The sequence below is a fragment of the Labeo rohita genome, chromosome 11, assembly GCF_022985175.1.
Source record: "Labeo rohita strain BAU-BD-2019 chromosome 11, IGBB_LRoh.1.0, whole genome shotgun sequence".
Taxonomy (NCBI): Eukaryota; Metazoa; Chordata; class Actinopteri; order Cypriniformes; family Cyprinidae; genus Labeo; species Labeo rohita.
The window spans coordinates 15,897,805-15,921,044 of NC_066879.1; the positions used below are offsets into that span (position 1 = coordinate 15,897,805).

At 31.4% G+C, this 23,240-nt stretch overlaps 1 protein-coding gene across 10 annotated transcripts in view; it reads right to left on the reverse strand.

Annotated features, from left to right (window-relative positions):
- camta1b (calmodulin binding transcription activator 1b) overlaps nt 1-23,240 on the reverse strand; it is a 381,970-nt gene that overhangs the window by 52,926 nt on the left and 305,804 nt on the right. For all 10 annotated transcript variants that reach the window (XM_051122195.1, XM_051122192.1, XM_051122194.1 and 7 more), the window contains one exon: nt 6,573-6,644. In XM_051122195.1, the coding sequence (XP_050978152.1) occupies nt 6,573-6,644 (72 nt within the window). The remainder of the gene's footprint in view (nt 1-6,572; nt 6,645-23,240) is intronic.

Consider the following 23,240-nt stretch of genomic DNA (forward strand, 5'->3'; position numbering starts at 1 on the left):
TGAAATAAATTAGCAAGTCAAAATTACAAGAAAAATGTTGTTTTTGTTCAAAAGTGGAAACAGGCTTCCACAATGATGTTATGCATTTCTTTTTTCTTTTCTTTTCTTTTCTTTTCTTTTCTTTTTTTTTTTTCTTATTTTTTTTATTTTCACAGAGAGTTGCCTGAATTCTTTCTGGATAGTTACAGCAGCAAAAAAGTTTTAGAAACAAAATAAGGAAAATAAAGCAAAAAAAACAACAACAAAAAAACAAAAAAAAAAAGATGACAGTTATATTATTAAAGCTCTCTATACAAAGCATACAAACTTTATTCAAGACACAGAAAGGCAAATGTTTAGCTGAAAGATACACAATTAGCACAATACACAATCTTCCAGCCTAGGATGAAGTCATTATGTACATTAACAATAATGTGGCACAAATATAATGTGTTTTTATGGAAAAATATGTGAGTGGCGCTTTGCGGTGCAGCATGATTTTAAACATGCGTACACTCATACAAAACAATCTATTAGAATTTTAAAAACATGTTGTCTGGTGTGCGACCCCCTTAAGTATGGAGGCGTGTGCTCTGAACGAGGCTGTATTTGTGCTTGTGGAGCTGAATTGAGTGCAGTGCTGAAGTGTGTTGAGCAGAGTCCAGCAGAGACTCGCATCGCTCCCTAATGCCCGGCGGAAACAGCAAATGGCTTCGCTTTACTCAGCATGAAATGGAAGTGAATGGACGGGTCAACTGCAATACAAGAATGTGGTCACAATTTCAACAGGCTGTCAAAAGACATGAAATCAAAAAGAGGTGGTGAGGAAGAATGAAAGAACACAGAAAAACGAGAACGTGTGGAAAAAGAAAACCAACTTCATGCATTTTTGTGCAATGCGTGATCTGCGTTTTGTGATTTGCACCGTATGACATTAAAAACATTCTCACGCATAAAGATTCAGATGACACTCACGATAAACAGCAATCATGTCACACGCCATACTGGGTTTCAGACGCCACTGCAGACCGCTGGCAAAAAGCATGGCTGAATGAATAAATAAAAGGCTCTTTTGGGGCCGTCTGTAGCCTCCAGGACTGAGAGATGAAGGGGAGCTAGTCTAGACTCCTGACTGTCACAAGTCTGGTCCACACTGCAGCTTATTCTGCTCATAAAAAGAGACCGTCTGACCAGCTCTGACAAGAAAGCATTTCAGAACATCAGAAAAATGATTTCATTATTTAATATATGCACCATTTTTTAACAAACGGAAAAATACTTTTTATTTTATTACATTATTTTTAATTCTTTCATTCTTTCTTTCTTTCTTTCCTTACTTTAATCTTATTGTTTATTTTAGCAATTCAAACTGCAGGAAAAAAATTGTTTACCTTTCTGATTTTAATTTCTTTATCTATTTTGACATTTCAACAATGGAAAAATGCTTTTCCTACCTTTTTATAAGATGAGTTATTAAAAAAAATATCAGTTCTTTTTAAATAATTTGATATTTATTTCAACATTTTTAAGTACAGAAAAATTTATACTTTTTAATCTAACTTATTTTACATTTATTTATTTTTATCTTTTTTTTTTGGTGCCACTGGTTTTCAAGTTTCTGAAACCTTTAGTGTTTCAGTATTTTTGTTTACATATATACATATTTTTAACAAGTTAAATTTTTTTAAAAGAAAAAAAATTCAGTTTTTTTCAATGCCATTATTTTAACATTTTTTTTATGAACAGAAAAAAAATCTGATTATTTTTTATTTATTTATTTTCCAGCTATAATAGGTTAAATCATTTATAAATACTTCACAGTTCTGATTTGTGTGTTTTTCTTCATCTGTTTTGACATTTCAACAGTGGAAAATGACAGCTTGTATTTTTTCTGCCTTTAAGTATTTATTTATTTATTTTCAGCAACAAAAACATTCTTTTTTAGGTTTTTTATATTTTGATATTTATTTCAACATTTTTAACAACAGAAAAAAATATATACTTTATATTTTTAGTTTCCTTTTTTTATTTGTTTGTTTGTTTGTTTCAATTTATTTACCAGCCATAATATATATGTTAAATCGGCCCCAAGTTTTCAAGTTTCTAAAAGGCTTAGTGTTTCAATATATTTATTTTAACATATTTTTTTAACAACAGTTTCTCTATATTTTCTTTACAAATAGAAAATTCTGATTTTTTTATTTATTTATTTATTTATTTTCCAGCTACAGTAGGTTAAATAATTTATAAATACTTTACCTTTGTGTTTTTCTTTATCTATTTTCACATTTCAACAATGGAAAACAAAATTTTTTCTGCCTTTTTATATAAGCATTTATTTATTTATTTTCAACAACAGAAAATTTGTAATGTTCACTATTTTTTTATATTTTAATATTTATTTCAACATTTTTAACAATAGAAAAATACTTTACTAGAATACTAGAATAATACTAAATACTAGAATACTTTATTTTTTTCTGTTTTAGTTTAATTTATTTTCCATTTATTTATTTATTTATTTATTTATTTATTTGCTTGTTTGTTTGTTTGTTTTATTATTATTTTTTTTTTTACAAGTCATAATATACATGTTAAATCATCTATCATTCAAGTTTTGAGAACTTTTAGTGTTTCAGTATTTTTTTTTTCAATGTATTTTTAACAAAAGTTTTTTCTACTTTCTTTCTTTTTTTTTTTTTTTTTTAATAACAGAATTTTTTTTTTCGGCTTTTTTATTTAATTATTTTAACACTTTTCGAACAGAAAAAAAAATCATTGTTTATTTATTTTCCAGCTATAATAGGTTAAACCATCTATAAATACATCACCTTTGTGGTTTGTATTTGTTTTTCAAATTTTTTAGCGTTCAAAAGTTTTTCAAAAAACTTTTAGCGTTTCATTATTGTAATTTCAACACATTTTTAACAACAGATTTTTTCTGCTTTCTTATTTTTTTAACACACTCCAGGTCACATGCTCCTCCGCTTCCTCTTTACATGTGCAGCACAACACGACACTTCCTGTATTCATTTTATACCCGTTAATCTCTATTGAATGACTCCTTACTGCTAACGCAACCAAGATATTTTATCTTATGTAATTTAATTATAAACTGTAATAGTATTACAGTTTTTACTGTATTTTGAATTAAATAATTAGCCTTGGTGAGCATACAAGACTTCTTTCAAAAGCATTAAATCATAACAGAGGACATTTACATATATTTACATTCACAATGCTGCTCTTTTGCCATAGTAACAGCGACTTTTCCCTCATTGGTGGAGCTTTTCACATCTCTTCACTCTTAAATATGATTTTTTGAAGTCTGAAGTTTAGACCATCACTTAACAATCTCAGAGCTCACGGCAGGTCTGCGCTGAAGGGTTTACACATTATCACTAAAAATCAATTTTTCTATGGAGTAAATGAATGGGATTTTTACCTCAGAGCCCCACTGTTGCGCTTTATTTGTATGCAGACACCATCCCGCGTTATAACATTAATATGTAGCAAGCGCTGCTTCATAAATCAAACGCTGCTGATGATAATCTGCTTGTGATTGGGCAGGTGTGCCGGTGTAAAGATGAAAGTTTTAAGTGTTGTGAGTGTGTATGGGTTGGTTTACTCTCCGTGTGTGTAATGTGGGTGGACTCGCTCGCTCTGTAATCAATCATTCTTACCTGCCCAGCTGAGCTCAAGCCTCTGTAACTGTGAGAAATCCGACAGCTTAGATTCGCTTTATCACCACTGGGTTCTCGTGCTTATTTCACATGGTTTCTTTCTCTTTTCTCCTCTTTTTCTTTTATGATTTAACATTATGTTTTCATCCCTTAACTCCCACTACACCTCCATTCAGATTGGACCGAACACACACACACACACACACAGTGTGAATTATAAAATGACTTTTGGGGGGATTCGATTCGATTTTTATAAAAGATATTTCATAGGTAATTTTCAAGGTGCAATTCGCTGAAGTTCATCTCGCACACCTAAACTGACTTTCATCTAAACATCAACCTGTTTTCTGATGCACTTGCGATTATAAATATATGATGCCATACATGTATTAATAGATCTCATACTGATCCTAATACACTCCCTTACTTTCTGATTTCTGATGACTCGTAAAGAATTCCACTTTGTTACTAAATAAATCAGTGTTTTTCAATGAATTTGCTGAGGGAATGATTCAAAAGACTCACTCATAAAGAAATTCACTTGTTTTGTTACTGAACACATCAGTGTTTTTGAATGAATTTATTGAGGGAATGATTCAAAAGACTCACTTGTAAAGAGATCCACTTGTTTTGTTACTGAATAAATCAGTGTTTCTGAAAGAATCTTGAGGGAATAATTTAAAAGACTCACTTGTAAAGAAATCCACTTGTTTTGTTACTAAACAAATCAGTGTTTTTGAATGGATTTGCTGAGGGAATGATTCAAAAGACTCACTCACAAAGAAATCCACTTGTTTTGTTACTGAACGAATCAGTGTTTTTGAATGAATCTGTTGTGGGAATAATTCAAAAGACTCACTTGTAAAGAAATCCACTTGTTTTGTTACTAAACAAATCAGTGTTTTTGAATGGATTTGCTGAGGGAATGATTCAAAAGACTCACTCACAAAGAAATCCACTTGTTTTGTTACTGAACGAATCAGTGTTTTTGAATGAATCTGTTGTGGGAATAATTCAAAAGATTCACTTGTAAAGAAATCCACTTGTTTTGTTACTGAACGAATCAGTGTTTTGGAATGGATTTGCTGAGGGAATGATTCAAAAGACTCACTCATAAAGAAATTCACTTGTTTTGTTACTGAACACATCAGTGTTTTTGAATGAATTTATTGAGGGAATTATTCAAAAGACTCACTTGTAAAGAAATCCACTTGTTTTGTTACTAAACAAATCAGTGTTTTTGAATGGATTTGCTGAGGGAATGATTCAGAAGACTCACTCACAAAGAAATCCACTTGTTTTGTTACTGAACGAATCAGTTTTTTTAAATGAATCTTTTGAGGGAATGATTCAAAAGGCCCACTTGTAAAGAAATCCACTTGTTTTGTTACTGAACGAATCAGTGTTTCTGAAAGATTTTTTGAAGGAATGATTCAAAAGACTCACTCAAAGAAATCCACTGTTTGTTATTGAACAAATCAGTGATTTTGAATGAATTTGTTGAGGGAATGATTCAAAAGATTAGTTCAAAAAATCCACTTGTTTTGTTACTGAACGAATCAGTGTTTTTGCTACTTAACGAATCAGTGTTTTTGAAGTCAGAATGATTTGATTGAGTAACGCACTAAGACAGTCACTTGTTTCGTTACAGAATGAATCAGTGGTTTGGTTGAAGGAATGATTCAAAGATTCACTCATAAAGAAATCCACTTGTTTTGTTACTGAATGAATCAGTGTTTTTGAATGAATTTGTTGAGGAAATGATTCAGAAGACTCACACGTAAAAATCAGACAGTCTCTCTTTTCAAAAACAGTGAAAAGTCCCAGTGCTATCAGACTGTTATATCAGCACACCTAAAATGACTTGGAAAAGCAAACGTTCTGCACTTTTAGAATAAAAAAAGAATAATATTATGTACTTTTATATTATTTCTCCTTGAAGGTCCCAAAGAACGGTTTTGTCAGATTTAGCTCACTTCTGGAGGCAATTTCATCTCCAAAGTACAAACTCACACACTCACACTTGCTTTTCCATCATGGTGGGGATTTTACATTGATTGTTTTTATACTAAGCTAATAATATTTTCTATCCCCTGCACCTAAAGCTAACTCACTGCGTTTTTATATTTCCACAAAGACATTATTTAGTATGTTTATTAAGTCGTTTCCTCATGGGCGCCGTTGCTGCTCCACACAGTGCAGATGATTTCAGGTTTTACTATCCATGAGGGGACATTTGGTCTCAACAATGTGGGCAAAACAATCACACACACATGTACACATACTCAAACTCACACAAACTGCATGACTACTAATTTCACCAGTCAACTAGGGCCCCAAACAGAGCTCTTCTAGTGGGCTAGTCACCGTTTAGCTCATGTAAATGAAGCGGCGTGCAGCATCAGCGGTCTGATGGCCAGCTGGAGACTGCGTCCCACACCGCTGAGATGATGAGGGTGAGAAATGAAAGCTTGCACATCTCGACTGATGCTGCTTGCGGTGCAAAAACCCTCACATCCCGCTCGCTTATAGTTTCTGTCAGTCTCCGGACAACACTCAGGTAGTTTCACGGGTCTCAGAGATCGATTTTGGCTATGTGTGAACACCCCAAACGAACTTATAAAAAAGCCAAACAGGAGAATTTTATCTATGACGTGTCAACAGGCTCAATGCATTCATTGACCTCTGGCTGCTAATATACTTCGACAAATGTGTTTATGACCCTCAATTACTGCCATCACTGTCAGACTGTTCATGCATTTAACAGAGAGGGAGAGGCATAGAGCGCAAGACGATAGAGTTATTAGTTACAGGATGGTGATGAAAGATGTTTCAGTTGTGTTTCTTGTTAGCCCAGCATCTGATGCATCATTTAGGGTTGGATAGTAAGGGAAGGGGCTGAACTCTTACCTGCAGCAGCCAGTAGCAGCGGCGGTGGAAGGTGGGAATGATGGAGGAGTGGACATAGCAGCCGTACAGACACTGAAATAAAACAAAAAAACTCAGTTAAACATTGAGAATAAACACACAAACAGCAGATCAACAGCAATAAACCACATAAACATCAGCACAGCTGAATTAGCCACAAAAAATACACAACAACCATCAGTAAACTCACAAAAATAAAGGTTCTTTATTGGTATTGATGGTTCCATGAAGAACCTTTAACATCCATAGAACATTTCCAATGGACAAAAGCTTCTTTATAGTGGAAAAAGGTACTTTAGATTAAAAAATGGGTTCTTTTAAAGGGGACATATCAAGAAAATCTGACTTTTTCCATGTTTAAAAGTGAAGTCCACTTCCAAAACAAAGATTCACATATAATATACTCACCCACTTGTCATCCAAGATGTTGGTGTCTTTCTTTCCTCAGTTGTAAAGAAATTATATTTTTTGAGGAAAATATTTCTGGATTTTTCTCCGTATAATGGACTGATATGGTTCCCCGATTTTGAACTTCCAAAATGCAGTTTAAATGCGGCTTCAAACGATCCAAAATGTGGTTGTAAACGAGTTCAGCGGAGGAAGAAGGGTAAGTATCTGTTATTTTTATTGAAATAACACAATTTATATACTTTTTAACGTCGAACACTCGTCTTTTCTTAATCCGCCTGAACTTTTTTTCTGGTTCATGACAGTTAGGGTATGTCGAAAAACTCCCATCTCATGTTCTTCCTCAACTTCAAAATCATCTTATATCGCTGTATAACCTTTTTTGTTAAGGGTGTTTGATCTTCTTTGCATGTTCACTTTGCAAAGACTAGGTTGGTACTTCTGCAGTGATGTAGGATGATTTTGAAATGATTTTTGAAGTTGAGGGAGAAAATACGATTGGAGTTTTTCGACATACCCTAACTGTCTTGAGTCAGAATACACAGAGTTCAGGCACAGCAAGACAAGCGTTTAAGATTAAAAAGTATTTAAATTGTATTTTTTAAATGAAAATAACCGATCATTTCGCTAGATAAGAACCTTCTTCCTCGGCTGGGATCGTTTACAACTGCATTTGGGATTGTTTGAAGCCGCGTCTAAACTGCATTTTGGAAGTTCAAACTCGGGGCACCATATCAGTCCATTATATGGAGAAAAATCCTGAAATGATTTCCTCAAAAAACATAATTTCTTTATGACTGAAGAAAGAAAGACATGAACATCTTGGACGACAAGGGGGTGAGTACATTATCTGTAAATTCAGACTTCTCTTTTAATGTGCACATTTCCACCCACAGCGTCGCCATTCTGTTTTTGCAAGCGACAACGGTGTACCAGTTCTAACGCCATGGCAAAAGTTCAAGCGAAGTATGCTAACTGTTCTGTCTTTGGCTTCACAGATGACCACAGAACACTATTTAGAGTCCCAGCCTCAGAGGAGACAAGAAAACAGTGGATTTATTGATTTATTATTGTATATTATACTGCTGCCACACAGATCTAATATAAATGCGATTTCTTTCCCAGCAGTTTACCTTCACAGACTGTTTTTGTAACTCCTGTGTGTTCTTAACAAAAACATATGTGTATTTGACAGTTTAAGCGCAATAAGACACGAAAGAGAACTTAGTTCATCCAAAAATTACAATTTGCTGTTCATTTAAAGAAGATTTTAGTTGAGACCTTGGTCGTTGGTAATTCAAAAAAAAAATGCCAGTCATTGGCTAAACTCACTTTGAGAGTGAAAAAGGAATATACAGGCAATGCAAAATGAGTATTTGTAGCTTTTGTATGATATACTGAGGTCTTATGAAGTGGAATGATCAGCCTGTGCAAGAAACTAGATCATCAAATTGATTCTTTTCCACAAACTGATTCTTTTGGACAGTTTGTTTCAATGAACTGATTCTCCAGTTTGTTTGTGTTATCATGCAATGATATCACGCATACACAATAATAATAAAGCACCAGTAATGATGTAAAAAAAGTGTTTTACATGTCTAAGCATATGAAGTGAATAAACTTGAATCAATCCACATTTTTACATAAGCTGTGAGAAACTGGTGAACTGTTTTATCTAAGAACTGGTTTAAAAGAATGATTCGTTTGTGAATCGGGCATCACTTTGGACTGTTTGTTTGAAGCTCTGGATTACAGGTAATAATATTGTAAATAATGTTCAGTTTCTTGCACAGACTGATCGTTTTGCTTCATAAGACCTCAGTATATTATCAGGAATCACAGGTATTCATTTTGTCTTGCCTGTTTATGTGTTTTTCACTGTTTCATGTGTTTCTCAGCTGCTGACTTGCAGTTAATGAATCACCAAGGACCACACTTTCAGCTAACTTTTCTACTGAAGAAAAAGTCATCTTGAATGGCCTGAGGGTGATTAAATTAACAGCAAACTTTAATTTTTGGGGAAAATACACAAAGCAAACCATGAGCACAATAACACAATGAACCCAAATGCGTATTGCAGCTCTGTATGGCCACAAATCTGAACAATGAGACAAATAAAGGTTGTTAATTATAATATTAGTCTCATAAACACACACTCTTTTTTTGGTTTTCTCATTCTATCACATAAAAACAACACAATCCTTCCTTGTGTGATTCTCTTTATGACCGGATAAAAATATCCAGAGGGACGTGATCTTTAGACACTCGCTGTGTGTGTGTGTAACTGGTGTCCTTCATATCGGGTCAGTAACAGGAGGACTGTAAGTCTATTTACAGCACTGGATTACGAGACCTGTCTCAGATCTTATTGTACATTCGGCTGGATGAATTTTACAGGAATGAAGCTTATCTCGGTGTATCATTCACACACACACACACACACACACACACAGAAACATGTATTAAACCCAGTGTTAGAAAAACTACAAGCTGTTCATAATTTCAAGTAATTCAATTTACAGTCAAGCTACGATTCAAAATATTAAAATGAAGGATGATATCTTGATTAGTGTAATTTGTGCCAATATTGTCTGTAATAAAACTAGAAAAAACACGTCATTACAGTCAACAGAACCATTTTTGTTGCAGAAAATGACAAAGTACACTAAAAATTACTTTGAAACAATTTTCACTATAATTTTTAGTAAAATTCACAAAGAATGACAAAAAATGTCTATAATAAAACTAGAAAAATCACTTCATTACAGTCAAAGGAACCATTTATGTTGCAGAAAATGACAAAGTGCACTAAAAATTACTTTGAAACAATTTTCACTATAATTTTTGGTAAAATTCACAAAGAATGACAAAAAATGTCTATAATAAAACTAGGAAAATCACTTCATTACAGTTAAAGGAACCATTTTTGTTGCAGAAATTGATAGAAAATTAACTAAAACATTGCTCTGAAACAAATTTCACTATATTTTTTAGTAAAATTCACAAAGGATGACAAAAAATGTATATAATAAAACTAGAAAAATCACTTCATTACAGTTAAAGGAACCATTTTTGTTGCAGAAAATGACAGAAAATGCACTAAAAAATTATTTTGAAAATTTTCACTGTAATTTTTAGTAAAATTCACAAAGAATGACAAATAAAAAAAATTGGCTATAGTAAAACTAGAAAAATCACTTCATTACTGTTGACGGAACCATTTTTGTTGCAGAAAATGATAGAAAATGCACTAAATAAATATTTAAAAACAATTTTCACTATAATTTTAAAATTCACAAAGGAAAAAAAGTAGTCTTTGTTTTATTTACATCTTTCAAAAATCCATTTTTACATCGTGGAAACAAAATCCCTTTCAATTTTTCTACTTTAAAAAAAAAAGAAAATAAAAAGAAATAAATATATATATATATATATATATATATATATATAAATACATATTACACTGATCATGTAACAATGTTATTTTTTAAATCTAATATTTAATAAGATGTATTTTATTAATAATAATAATAATAATAATAATAATAATAATAATAATTTATTTTAATTTTTACTTAGTTTTTTTTTTTTGGCGACAAAGAACACAGCACTTACATTTTTACAGTATGTTTTTATAAGAAAATACAATTTCAGTCATTTTACTTTAAAATTTCATGCTGAATTTAGTGTTATTTTACATTTTTTTGTAATTATTTGTAATGCACAAGAAATTTCTGAGAAATTACATAAATACTGATGCAATTAAAAACAACAACAACAACAACAACAACAACAAAAAACCCAAATATGATTGATTCCATCTCATTGTTATTTTATTTCAAAGCTTATTAGTACAATGTACTCTCATTATAGATCGTCATTTTATTTCATTCTAACATGTTAGCATGTGAAAAAAGAGGATTGGTTAGTTAGTTACGAAATACGTTACAAATGAAGTACAGTGCAAGGCGTGTCGTCATCCTCCCATCAGCGGCACGGAGGTGTTTGGTTTCAGTGGGAGTTGTGTGGAGGTGTTTGGTAACAGTGAGATTAGGAGATGACAGCGTCAGAGGGCATTATTTGCCGTCTGGGGCCCAGACAGATGCCAGAGGCCCACACGCTGAGCAATTAAAGCCTAATTACATTCACACGATTAGATCAGCGCCATCGTCGTGTCTGAGACACGCTCCTACGCACAGTAACGTGTTCACACACACACACAGGCGCCAAGGTGCCTTTCAGTTGGGTATATCGGCCCTGAATTGGATGCTAATATCTAAATATCTCCTACAGGGGAAATGTGAGTCTTTTCCTCATATGATTCTGCCATACAAGGTTTTCTCGGGACACTGATATGTTGTTTTCATAAGATAAGACAATGAACTCGGCGACAGGCCTGGTGCTCTTTTTTTTTTTTTTTTTTTTTTTTTTTTTTTTAGTATCATTGAGATACTATTGTTTTAAAGTAATGTCCGTTTATTAATAAGACAGTTTGTGGAAATATTTTTTATTTTTGTATTTTCGGTTTTCAACGTTTTTTTTGTTGTGTTTGTTGTAATTTTGTTGTGTTATTGTCTATACATATATTATATCTTTATTTTAGTTTTAGATTTGTCTATTTTTGTGTTATGTTTTCATTTAGATTTTAGTTAAAGTTTGATGTGCTTTAGTCTATACAGTTTTTTTTAATTCAATTTTAATTTCAGGTTTAGTTTTTATTTTTATATTTTCAGTTTTAATTTTAATTTTAAAGTTTTAGTAATTTTGTTGGTTGGTTTAGTCTATACAGTTTTTTTTTATTCATTTTTATTTCAGGTTTAGTTTTTATTTTGATATTTTTTGTTTTAATTTTTAATTGTAAAGTTTTAGTCATTTTGGTGTGTGTTTTCGTCTACACAGTTTTTGTTAATCTGTCCTTGGCAGTTGGCTAAAATAAAATAAAATAAGAAATGCAGAAAACAATAGAAAGTGCACAAAAAAATTACTACAATTTTCACTATAATTTTTAGTAAAATTCACAAAGAATGACAGAAAATGTCTATAATAAAACCAGAAAAATCACTTCATTACAGTCAAAGGAACCATTTTTTGTTGCAGAAAATGATAGAAAATAAACAAAAAAATTGCTTTGAAACTATTTTTACTATAATTTTTAGTAAAATTCACAAAGAATGACAGAAAATGTCTATAATAAAACTAGAAAAATCACTTCATTACAGTTAAAGGAACCATTTTTGTTGCAGAAAATGATAGAAAATGCACAAAAAAAAGTTTGTGTAAAAAGTTTTAGTAATAAAATAAAATAAAATGTTTTTATTTTAATTTTAAAGTTTTAGTAATTTTGTTGGGTGTATTAGTATACATAGTTTTTCTTAATTTTTGTTTCAGTTTTAGGTTTAGTTTTTATTTGAATATTTTCTGTTTCCATTTTAATTTTATTTAAAGTTTATTTCAGTTTTTTTTTTTTTTTAAATAGTTTTTATATATAAATATATAATATATATATACAGGATGATTTAATCTCTGGAGTCAATTTTTACTGCATGAACTTTTAGTAATTATGAACCTCAAACCTTCAAAAACATTGAAATATCATACACTGACATTTCCAGTGATGCTGTATGTCAAGGACACCAAGGTCACAGCAAAACTAAAACGGACTCTCACACCAGCTCATTATGGACAATAGGATTTTCTGAATTTGATGTACTTTCTAGACAAACTACATCGCAAATCTCCCTCAAGACCATTTATTAATACTAACTTAAAAAAAAAAAAAACACGAATCTTGATAATGATATCAGAATCAAAAGCACATTTCCATATGTCCGGCTGCATTTACATATTAACAGCTATTTAGCATTCAGCAGCCTGGTGTGGGCGTCGTTAGTTACTCATTACACATGTGAAGAGGTCAGCCAATCACAACAGAGGTCATTTACACTCATAAAGACAGCAGCAAAAACAGCCTGTTTAATTCTTAAGGGTCAGAGAAGGTGGAGAACAGTCATGAAATACTAAATTACGACTTTTTACTGGTGAAAGAAACCTGACATTATAGAGGGGAAAAAATCGAATGCTACAAAAGTGTTGAATACAAGCGCTTTAAATGATGCAAAAATGCCTTTGATATTCATTTTCCCCATGCTGGGTAAAAAAATGACATCAAACAGTAAATTTAGGCTGAAATCTGTAACACAACTCGGGAACCATGGTGTGAAATAAAGTCAGAGAAGCACAGATGAATCTTTCCGACTCTGATCATTCTGGGCAGAACATGTTTGTGTTTAATGCTCCGACTCTGTTGGAAAACTCATTCTGTCTCTCAGAGGATCGGGTGTCATCAGGGATTTGAGCTGCCAGTCTCATTCAGAAAATGAAAACCAGTACTGCTGGATGTGGCAAAGCAGATAGCGCTAACCTGATAGGGAATGTTCTAAAAAAAAAAAGTGTCTGATGCTATTTAAACTTTTTTATGCTATTACTAGTATTTGATACATTCTCACAGTTGTAGGAAGAAACATTATTTGCAACATTGCAACATTGTTTGAATGCATTTAAACCTTTTTAAGGTAATAAAAAATAATATGAATCTAAATAAGCTAAAAATTTCTATTTCTAATGAAAATAGGTGTACAGGATTATATATATATATATATATATAGACACACACACACATGACTCATTAATGTGAAAGGGATAGTTCACCCCAAAATAAAATTTCTGTAATCATTTATTTACCCTTATTTTGTTCCAAACCTGAATGGGCTTCTTTTTTCTGTTCAACACAAATGAGGATATTTCGAAGAATGTTGGGAACCAATCAGTTGACGGTAGCCATTGACTTCCATAGTATGAAAAAACAAACAAACATGGAAGTCAATGGCTACTAGTTTTCATTTTAATTTTAATTTAAGTTTAAGTCATTTTTTCTGTGTTTTAGTCTATACAGTTTTTATGAATTTTTAAATCTTTATATTTTCTGTTTTCATTTTAAGTTTGAATTTTTAGTAATTTTGTTGTGTGTTTCAGTCTTTACAGTTTTTGTTAATTTTTATTTCATTTGTAGGATTAGTTTTTATTTTTATATTTTCTGTTTTCATAGTTTTTTTTTTGTCTATACAGTTTTTAATAAATTTATTTTATTTATTTATTTTTAGTACATCAACTTAAACTAAATGAAAATGAAAAGTCATTGACAGTAGCCATTGACTTCCATGGTATGAAAAAACAAACAAACAAACAAACATGGAAGTCAATGGCTACCAGTTTTCATTTGAATTTTAGTTAAATTTTATTCATTTTGTTGTGTTTTAGTCCATACAGTTTTTATTAATTTTTATTTCAGCTTTAGATATTTTTAATTTTATTTTAATTTTAAAGTTTTAGTAATTTTGTTGTGTGTTTTTTAATTTAATTTTATTTAATTTTATTTTAGTACTTCAAGTTAAACTAAATGAAAATGAGAAGTCATTGACGGTAGGCACTGACTTCCATAATATGGTAAAACAATATACCATGTTAGTCTATCAGTTTTTAGTTAAAGTTTTAGTCATTTTGTTATACAGTTTTTATAAATTTTTATTTTAGCTTTAATTTTTTTAAATTTTATTTTTGTTTTCATAGTTTCAGTATTTTTTTATCTATATAGTTTTTATTAATTTAATATAATTTAATTTAATTTTAGTACATTAAAAGTTATACTAAATGAAAATGAGTCATTGATGATAGCCATTCCATTGACTTGCATAGTATGGAAAAAAATACTATAAATATAATAAAGTCAATGGCCTCCAGTTATTACTTTAAATTAATTTTAATTATTTCAGCTTTAATTATTTTTTATTTGTCCTGTTTACATAGCACTTAAATTAAATTAAATTAAATTAAATTAAATTAAATGTAATTTAATTTAATTTAATCTATTAATTTTAGTACATCAAGTTAAACTACATGAAAATTATAAGTCACTGATGGTAGCCATTGACTTCCATAGTATGAAAACAACACTATGGAAGTCAATGTACCAGCAATTCTTTGGTTACACATATTCTTCAAAATATCTATCTATTGCATTATTTAGTACATACTATTTCTTAACAGTGTGTGCTAAATTTGTCTACAGTCTCATCCAGGCTGCTGTCTAAAGCGGATGACAGAGTGTTCAAATGTTTTGTACAGAAACGGGTGAACAGGTCAGTGTGTTTGAGAAAACAAGTGTTTATCTACAACCTGCTTTATCGCACTGAACTTTAGCCAAAGCCCCAAAGAAATCAACCATCAAACTGTCCTCATATCAGCAGCGAATGACCACAGATAACCGCAGGACAGAGTATGCTGTGTCTGCAGAAACACGGCACGGGCGGCTCGCAGGAAACACCAGTGCTGCGGTTTGATGCTGATCAACAGAGACAGATCAGAATGAGAGTGATGGGGACGAGCCGCGCCGGACACACACGTGTGAGTGTCTGTGTGCCGGTCACGTCTCCGCCTGAGTGAAGACATGCTGTCCGTTGATGTTAATGGCGATCCGTCGTCAGGGCTGGGCGGAGGGCCAAAGGCATTAAGCGGAATCGAATTCCTCCAAACTAGCTTTAATCAGCAGGTTTTTAAGGTTAGAATTACTCTCGCTCGCTCTCTCAGAGCCAAGGTTAAAGCACACAAGAGTCAGTGGCTGGGAAAAGGGATGACGTCAGGGCCGTGTGTGTGTGTCTGTGCTCCATTTAGAATTAAATAGTCTTTCAATTTCTAATTCAGTTCCAGAATTTGAAGTGAGGTAGCAAACAGAATGTTGAATTCTATTTTATACTGCTGTTCAAAAGTTTGGAGTCGGTAGGATTTTGTAATGCTTTTTAAAGAAAGATTCCTGTTTTCTTCAAGGCTGGATACATTTAATCAAAAATAGAGTAATATTGTGAAATAGTACCAAAATTTAAAATAACATTTTTTTTTTTTAAAATATACTTTATTTTTAATCAAATAAATGCAGCCTTGAAGATTAAAAACATTAAAAATCTTACTGATCCCAAACATTTGAATAGCAGTGTATGTATATAAATAAGTCTCTTCTGCTCACCAAGCCTGCATTTATTTGATTTAAAGTACAGCAAAAACAGCATAATTCTGAAATAGTTTTACTATTTAAAATAACTGTTTTCTTTTTTGTTGGAATATATTTTAAAATGTTATTTATTCCTGTTATTTCAAAGCTGAATTTTTAGCATCATTACTCCAGTCACATGATCCTTCAGAAATCATTCTAATATTCTGATTTGCTGCTGAAAAAAACATTTATTGTTATTATTATTATTATTATTATTATGTTGAAAACAGCTGAGTAGACTTTTTTCAGGTTTCTTTGATTCATAGAAAGTTCAAAAGAACAGTGTTTATCTGAAATAGAAATCTTTTGTAACATTATAAATGTCTTTATCATCACTTTTGTTCAATTTAAAGCATCCTTGCAAAAAAAAAATATATATATATATATATATATATATATATATATATATGTATATATATATACTGTCTCCAAGCTTTTGAATGGTATAATGTAAAATAGTGTATAATGTTGCAAAAGCTTTTTATTTCAGATAAATGCTGATATTTGGATGTTTCTATTGATCAAAGAATCCTGAAAAAAATGTACTCTTATAATAATAATGTATATATAATAATAATAAAAATAATAACAATAATAATAAATGTTTCTCTAACAGCAAATCAGCATTTTAGCATGATTTCTGAAAGATTATGTGACACTGAAGACTGGAGTAATGATGCTGAAAATTTAGCTTTGATCACAAGATTAAATGACATATTGAAAAATATTCTTTTGGAAAACAGTTATTTGAAATCGTAAAAATATTTCAGAATTTTACTGTTTTTTACTGCTAGTCAAAAATACTAAAAATCTTACTGTTCAGAAACTTTTGACTTCTAGTGTACAATACAAAAAAAAAAAAATGTCACTTATAAATTGCTAATAAACAATTAGAAGTAGAAATAAAATACCTAAAACAGTGTTTTTTTTTGTAAAATGCACTCCAATAATCTAAAAGTCTAAAAGTCTAGTGTGAGTACAATAAATGTAAATGTAGCCCCGCCCCCAAATGATGCTATTGGTTGTGCCAAAAGCCAATATTGTGCAACTGAACTCAAAGAAAAAGACTGCACTTTCATTTTATGCAACAATAACACACTTTAAATCAATCTAAATCTGTATTTTCCCTTAAAACCAGCACAGAGCAATTGTGCTAAAAGTCTAGAGATGCCATCTGTGTGTGTGAGTTACTGATGCATATTGACATGTTTGTGTTTTTGTATCGCTGGACCTTTCATGCATCCTGCGTGGACACGCACAGCACTATATGTACTATTTTCACAAAAAGCATCGCCTGGAGAAAGACAGAACAGAGAGAGCGCTGGAAAGAGAGAAAGCCAGAGGCGCTGTACTCATGTAAACACTTGTGTGATTAGAAAGGGGAACTGTCCATTTCTTAAGGACGGCAGTCGGAAAAACCTCGGCTTACAACAATCATTTTATCCTGAGGAAATTGCATTGGAGCCTGGAGCGCTGAATACTCGCATTCAAAACATCCTCTGGCTAAAAATCCTTCAGTCTGTCAAGAGCGCCTCTCCTTTATCTAATCGTACAGATGCACTCTTCTCTTTCCTTTTCCTCCCTCTTTCTCTTATCGCCCCGCCGAGGGTGGATTTTTATCGGCCGGCGATAAGGGTCATCCTGAGGCGGCTGCGATTGGAGGCAGTGGAATGGGCGAGGCAGAGCCATTGAGAGTCTGAAGAGGCACCAAACCGAATCCCCGCTGATTGTGCTGACATACAGTTAGCACCTGAGGGGGCCGCGACTCAGAGGAGACTACTGATGAAGAAGGACAGATACACCCGTCTTTCTCCACTCTCTTCACGGCCGCTGCCGATTCAAGCGTCCCCAGGACAGTTAGCCGCAGCACAGGCTTTGTAAAGCAATGCACAAATCTCCTCTCGGGACACATGGGCTCATTTCAAGTGTCTGAACAGACTATTAACCTTTGATAAGAATGACGATGAGCTAAAAGCATGGAAACATGCAGCACAAGAGCCATGACAGTTTGTTTATCAGACAGTATTAAAGGATTATAACACTGAAATATGTTTTTTTTTCAGTCAAACACTAATTACTACGAACTGTCAAGTTCCAAATATTTTTTTTTGCATACACACACACACACACACACACACACACACACACACACACACACATATATATATATATGCACACAATTAGTCAAAAAATGATATTATAAAGTTGTATATCTTATATATATAAAATATATACTGCTAAATGAATATATGTAAAATGTTTTTATATTAAACATTAATCATTTATTACTTCTACAATAATGTTTAATATTGCATTCTTAATAGTAAATTATATATATATATATATATATATATATATATTTAAAGAGAGAGAATATAATTTATATCATTATAAATATAAAATAATTTATTTTAAACATTTTATATATTTATATATGTTTTATATGTATTATATATGTTTTAGAAGTTTTGAATATATATATATATATACTTCATTGATAGCATAATAAATAAATAAATGAATAAATAGTTTTTAATTTCAATAGATTTTTCAATAGATTTCATTTCAGTACTACAATAATATTTAATATTGTATTATTAATAGTTGTATATTAAAATATATATATATTATGCTGTAGTATGTAAAAATATATGTACAAAAATATACATTATAAAATTTACTAACCAATTTTTTTTACAAATATTTATATAAATATTCTGCTAAATTAATACATGTAAAATGTTTCATATTAAACATATTAATGAATTACTACTACTACTATAATGTTTAATATTGTATAAATAAATGTGACTGATTGTATTTTAATAGCATATATATATATATATATATATATATATATTTCTACTTTCTAATTCTATTTCTACTTATATACTATAATTATATATATAAATGTATTTATATTAAATATATACATATTTATATTTTTTACTTTTTTATATGTATTTTTTTAATACATGTAAGTTTTGTTTTCTTTCATCTGATCACTGATCAGAAAATGAGTTTAAAATTAAAATGAATAAATATTTGGCAGTGGGATTCAGAGCATAAACAAGTTTTCATACCTCACTGACAGATATTTGTACATGTTCTTAGTCTAAACTCAATTTTTGTTCAATTTCTCCCCAAAAAAGGCTTAATATCTTCATTTTGCATCTCAATTATATGTATTTATACTGATATTTGAACTGAAAAATGACAAAATACTGAAGGAGATATTCATTTTTAGCAATGCATGCATCATTTAATGCCATGACTTCATGAATTAAAGATATTTTGCTCTGATTTAAAGACCTTTTAAGGCCTAACTTTATTATTTTTTAATTTTTGGAATTGCAGAAACTCTCATATACACAGTATATATTCTACGTTGGATACTACTTCTTATAATATTAAAATGTAACTGCATGTAATGAGATATGATTGTTGTTGAAATCTAGTGCTAAAAAGTCACCGCACAAGTCCTCACAAATCTGTTCGGTGTCTTTATGAAGCCACCTAGCTTCGCTCCTGACCCCCACATGTCCCTGCAGCCATTAATAATGGAGATGTACCTAGATGAGGACGTCGTCAGCGGTGTAGGAGCATTACTTATAGATGGACATTAGCACAGGAAATAGAGCAGAGGACGAGGAAGAATCGTCTTTACGCTAAAGGTCAGTGGTCTTCCTCATTCTGTCACTTCCTGTGAGATCGTGCCCTGCTCACCTCACAGACCTCGCCCTCCAGGATCATCATCGGCGGAACTGAATCTGCCTTCGTTTGCGCTAGCGCTAATGTGCTTCATCCTAAAATTGTATGAGTATCTGGGGCTGACAGAACCCTTGAGAGCGCCGTACGCCGTTAAGGAGAAAGAAATGGTGCAACTTTTTTTTTTTTTTCCCTGGGTCTCAGCTTCAGGTGGTCAATAAGGAAAAGCTCTTCTTAAATTCAGTTCAGCTATAAATCACAATTAACACATTCACAGGTCTGACCCCTAAATGATCTGTCTGCCGGCTAATATTCCCACCGCTGCAGCTGAAGGAAGGGACGGGACAAAAGTGCGGCCTGGAAAAAGAACAACAGAGCAAGAAAAGTAGGACGAGGGAATGATGAAGGGTGGAAACGGTGGAAAAGGGCAACAGAGGAAGAAAAAAAGTGTGAGGTGAAAAACGAAAAAGCGAGCAAAACAAACCACAGCAAGATAGTCTTGCATTTTTCCTGTTTGTTATGTGGCATCTTTGGTTGTTGCATCACGTCTTGCTGTTGTTTCAGCATCTCGTAGTTCTGGTGTTGTGTTTTTAACACACTAACACAGACCAATCAGCAGTGAGCATGACAAAAACTCTTTTTTATAGTGCTATTTCATTACAAAGTAGCACTATAAAAAAGCACAATAACATTAAATTTGACTTTATATACATAATAAAATATGAATATGTAATATCATAATTCTGCTACATTAATAATAATAATAATGTAAATGAAATACATACTGTATTACATTAAAAATATAACAAAGTATATGTAGATACACAGTCTGTACATATGATATTATATTCTAAATAAATCTTAATATATAATCTTTAGTCTATTTTATCGACAAATGTATATTTTATTTTATATACAATTTATTTTTATCATTTAATAGATAACTTTTATTTATATTATTTGTATTATTTATTATACATTATTATATATTATATTTATAAATATATATATATATATATATATATATTTTTTTTTTTTTTTTTGTTTGTTTTGAAATCTTTTGACTAGTAAATCTTAGAACATTCTATTCTATTCTATTCTATTCATGACCTAAAATCTTCTGGTTAATCTTGTATTCTATTCTGTTCTATTCTGTTCTATTCTATTCTATTCTATTCTATTCTATTCATGATCTAAAATCTTCTGGTTAATCTTGTATTCTGGTCTATTCTATTCTATTGACCTAAATTCTATACATGGTAAATAATTCTTGTATAAAATCTGGTTAATCTTCTATTCTATTCTATTCTATTCTATTCTATTCATGACCTAAAATATTCTGGTTAATTCTATACTAATTCTATTCTATTCTTTTCTATTCATGACCTAAATTTTCTGAGGAAAAATAAAAATACACAGAAATGACATTGTTTTTTTTTATAAAATACTATAAAAATGTTTAAAAAGCTATAAAATGAAATACAATTAGTTAATTAGTTATAATTATTGTGGATATTATATATCAGATAATTTGTTTTTGGAAGAATTTAAAGAGAAATTTTTGAGTTTGTTTTGAAGTTTAGTCAGTTTTATTTAAATCTTGTTGGTTGACATTCTATTCTATTCTATTCTATTCTATTCATGATCTAAACTCTTCTGGTTAATATTCGATTCTATTCATGACCTAACATTTGGTTAATCTATTCTATTCTATTCTATTCTGTTCTGTTCTATTCTATTCTATTCATGATCTAAAATTGTCTGGTTAATATTCCATTCTACTCTATTTTATTCGAGTCATGACCTAACATTTCGTTAATCTTCTATTCTATTCTATTCTATTCTATTCTACTCATGACCTAAAATCTTCTGTTCTATTCTATTCTATTCTATTCATGATCTAAAATATTCTGGTTAATATTCTGTTCTATTCTATTCTATTCTATTCTATTCTATTCTAATCTATTCTATTCTATTCATGACCTAAAATTTCTGAGGAAAAATAAAAATACACACAAATGACACAAATGTTATAAAATGCTATAAAAATGTTAAAAAAGCTATAAAATTAATAATAAATTCAGTTAATTTGTTTTAAAATTATTTTATTTATATTTATATATATTTAATACTTTTATATTATATTTATTTTTTTGTAAATAACATCCTTTTATAACTAATTCTTTTCTATAGTAGCTCTGCTGCATGTGTAAATATAAATAAATAATTAATTAATTAAATAAATAAAATGAAAACAGAAAACAGGCGACCTGACCAGTGAAGACCGCTTTATTGATTATGAATGGAGTGATTCGTTTTGATGGGTTATGTTATGCGTCGCACACATCTGCTTTAGTATCTGTATATGTGTATATGAAAAAGTGTAGGGTGAACACTAACAGCTTCCTGCCAGATTTGGGATATATATAGAGAGAGAGCGGAAAATAAAGCTTCATATTTCATTGGCGTAAGAGGAAAGGATGGAAAACACAATTTCTTTGGGCAGGGGCTCAGCGCTGATAAAAAAGCTATTTGTATTCCACAGTCATTCGGAGGCTTTGGCCTGTTTGGCGGCTGCATATTTGTAAACACGGGCCCTTCGGAGCTACTTAATCTTTCAGTACACAAACGCCGAGCGCGGCATGAAAGAGAGAGCGAGAGAGAGACACGGCGGAGGAGGTTTTATACGTGTTGCGCGGTAAAACTGCTTATATTTTCTCTTCGGTTTTGATGTACAGCAGTGGAGGACCACGCTGTGATGACCGCGCTTCAGACAAACACAACACGCGACGTGCTGAAATACAAAGCTGCGGGTGAACTGCGGCGGGAGGATGATGCTGTTTGTGTGACTGAAATGGTCTTTCATGACGCGTCTGGGATCAGTAAGTCATACACACTGAAAAGATTGTATGCCTATTCCTACATGAATGCACACATGCAGAGGTCAGCACGTGTGTGTGTTTGTGTGCTTGGTTAGTGGGCCGTGATCGAGCCACTCAGAGCACCACCTGCTCACTTACACACAGTTAAAACAAATACACAAACACACATAAGCAAGACTACAGCACTCATAAATATGGAGCATTATGCAACATGATGAATGAACATGCTATAATGATTTTTATAGCGTATGCATGTAGAAAAAAAGCGTTTCTTCTAGATACATCTGAATAATTAATAAGTGTTCGCTACATCTGGACCTACAGGGAGATTTTATTGCTCAGGTGTTGCTCTTTTGTAGCTCAGAAGACATAATGGAGTTTCATTAAAGAATCACCAATGTCTCTAATGGAGTTTAATTGTAAAATATAGAGGTTCAGTGTCACTGTATAATTACAATAGTTTATTCGCTAAATCTTTACAGTAATCTTCCATGAACTAACCATAAAAAATCTTCTAAAGCATTAATTAATCATAGTTCATGTTCATTT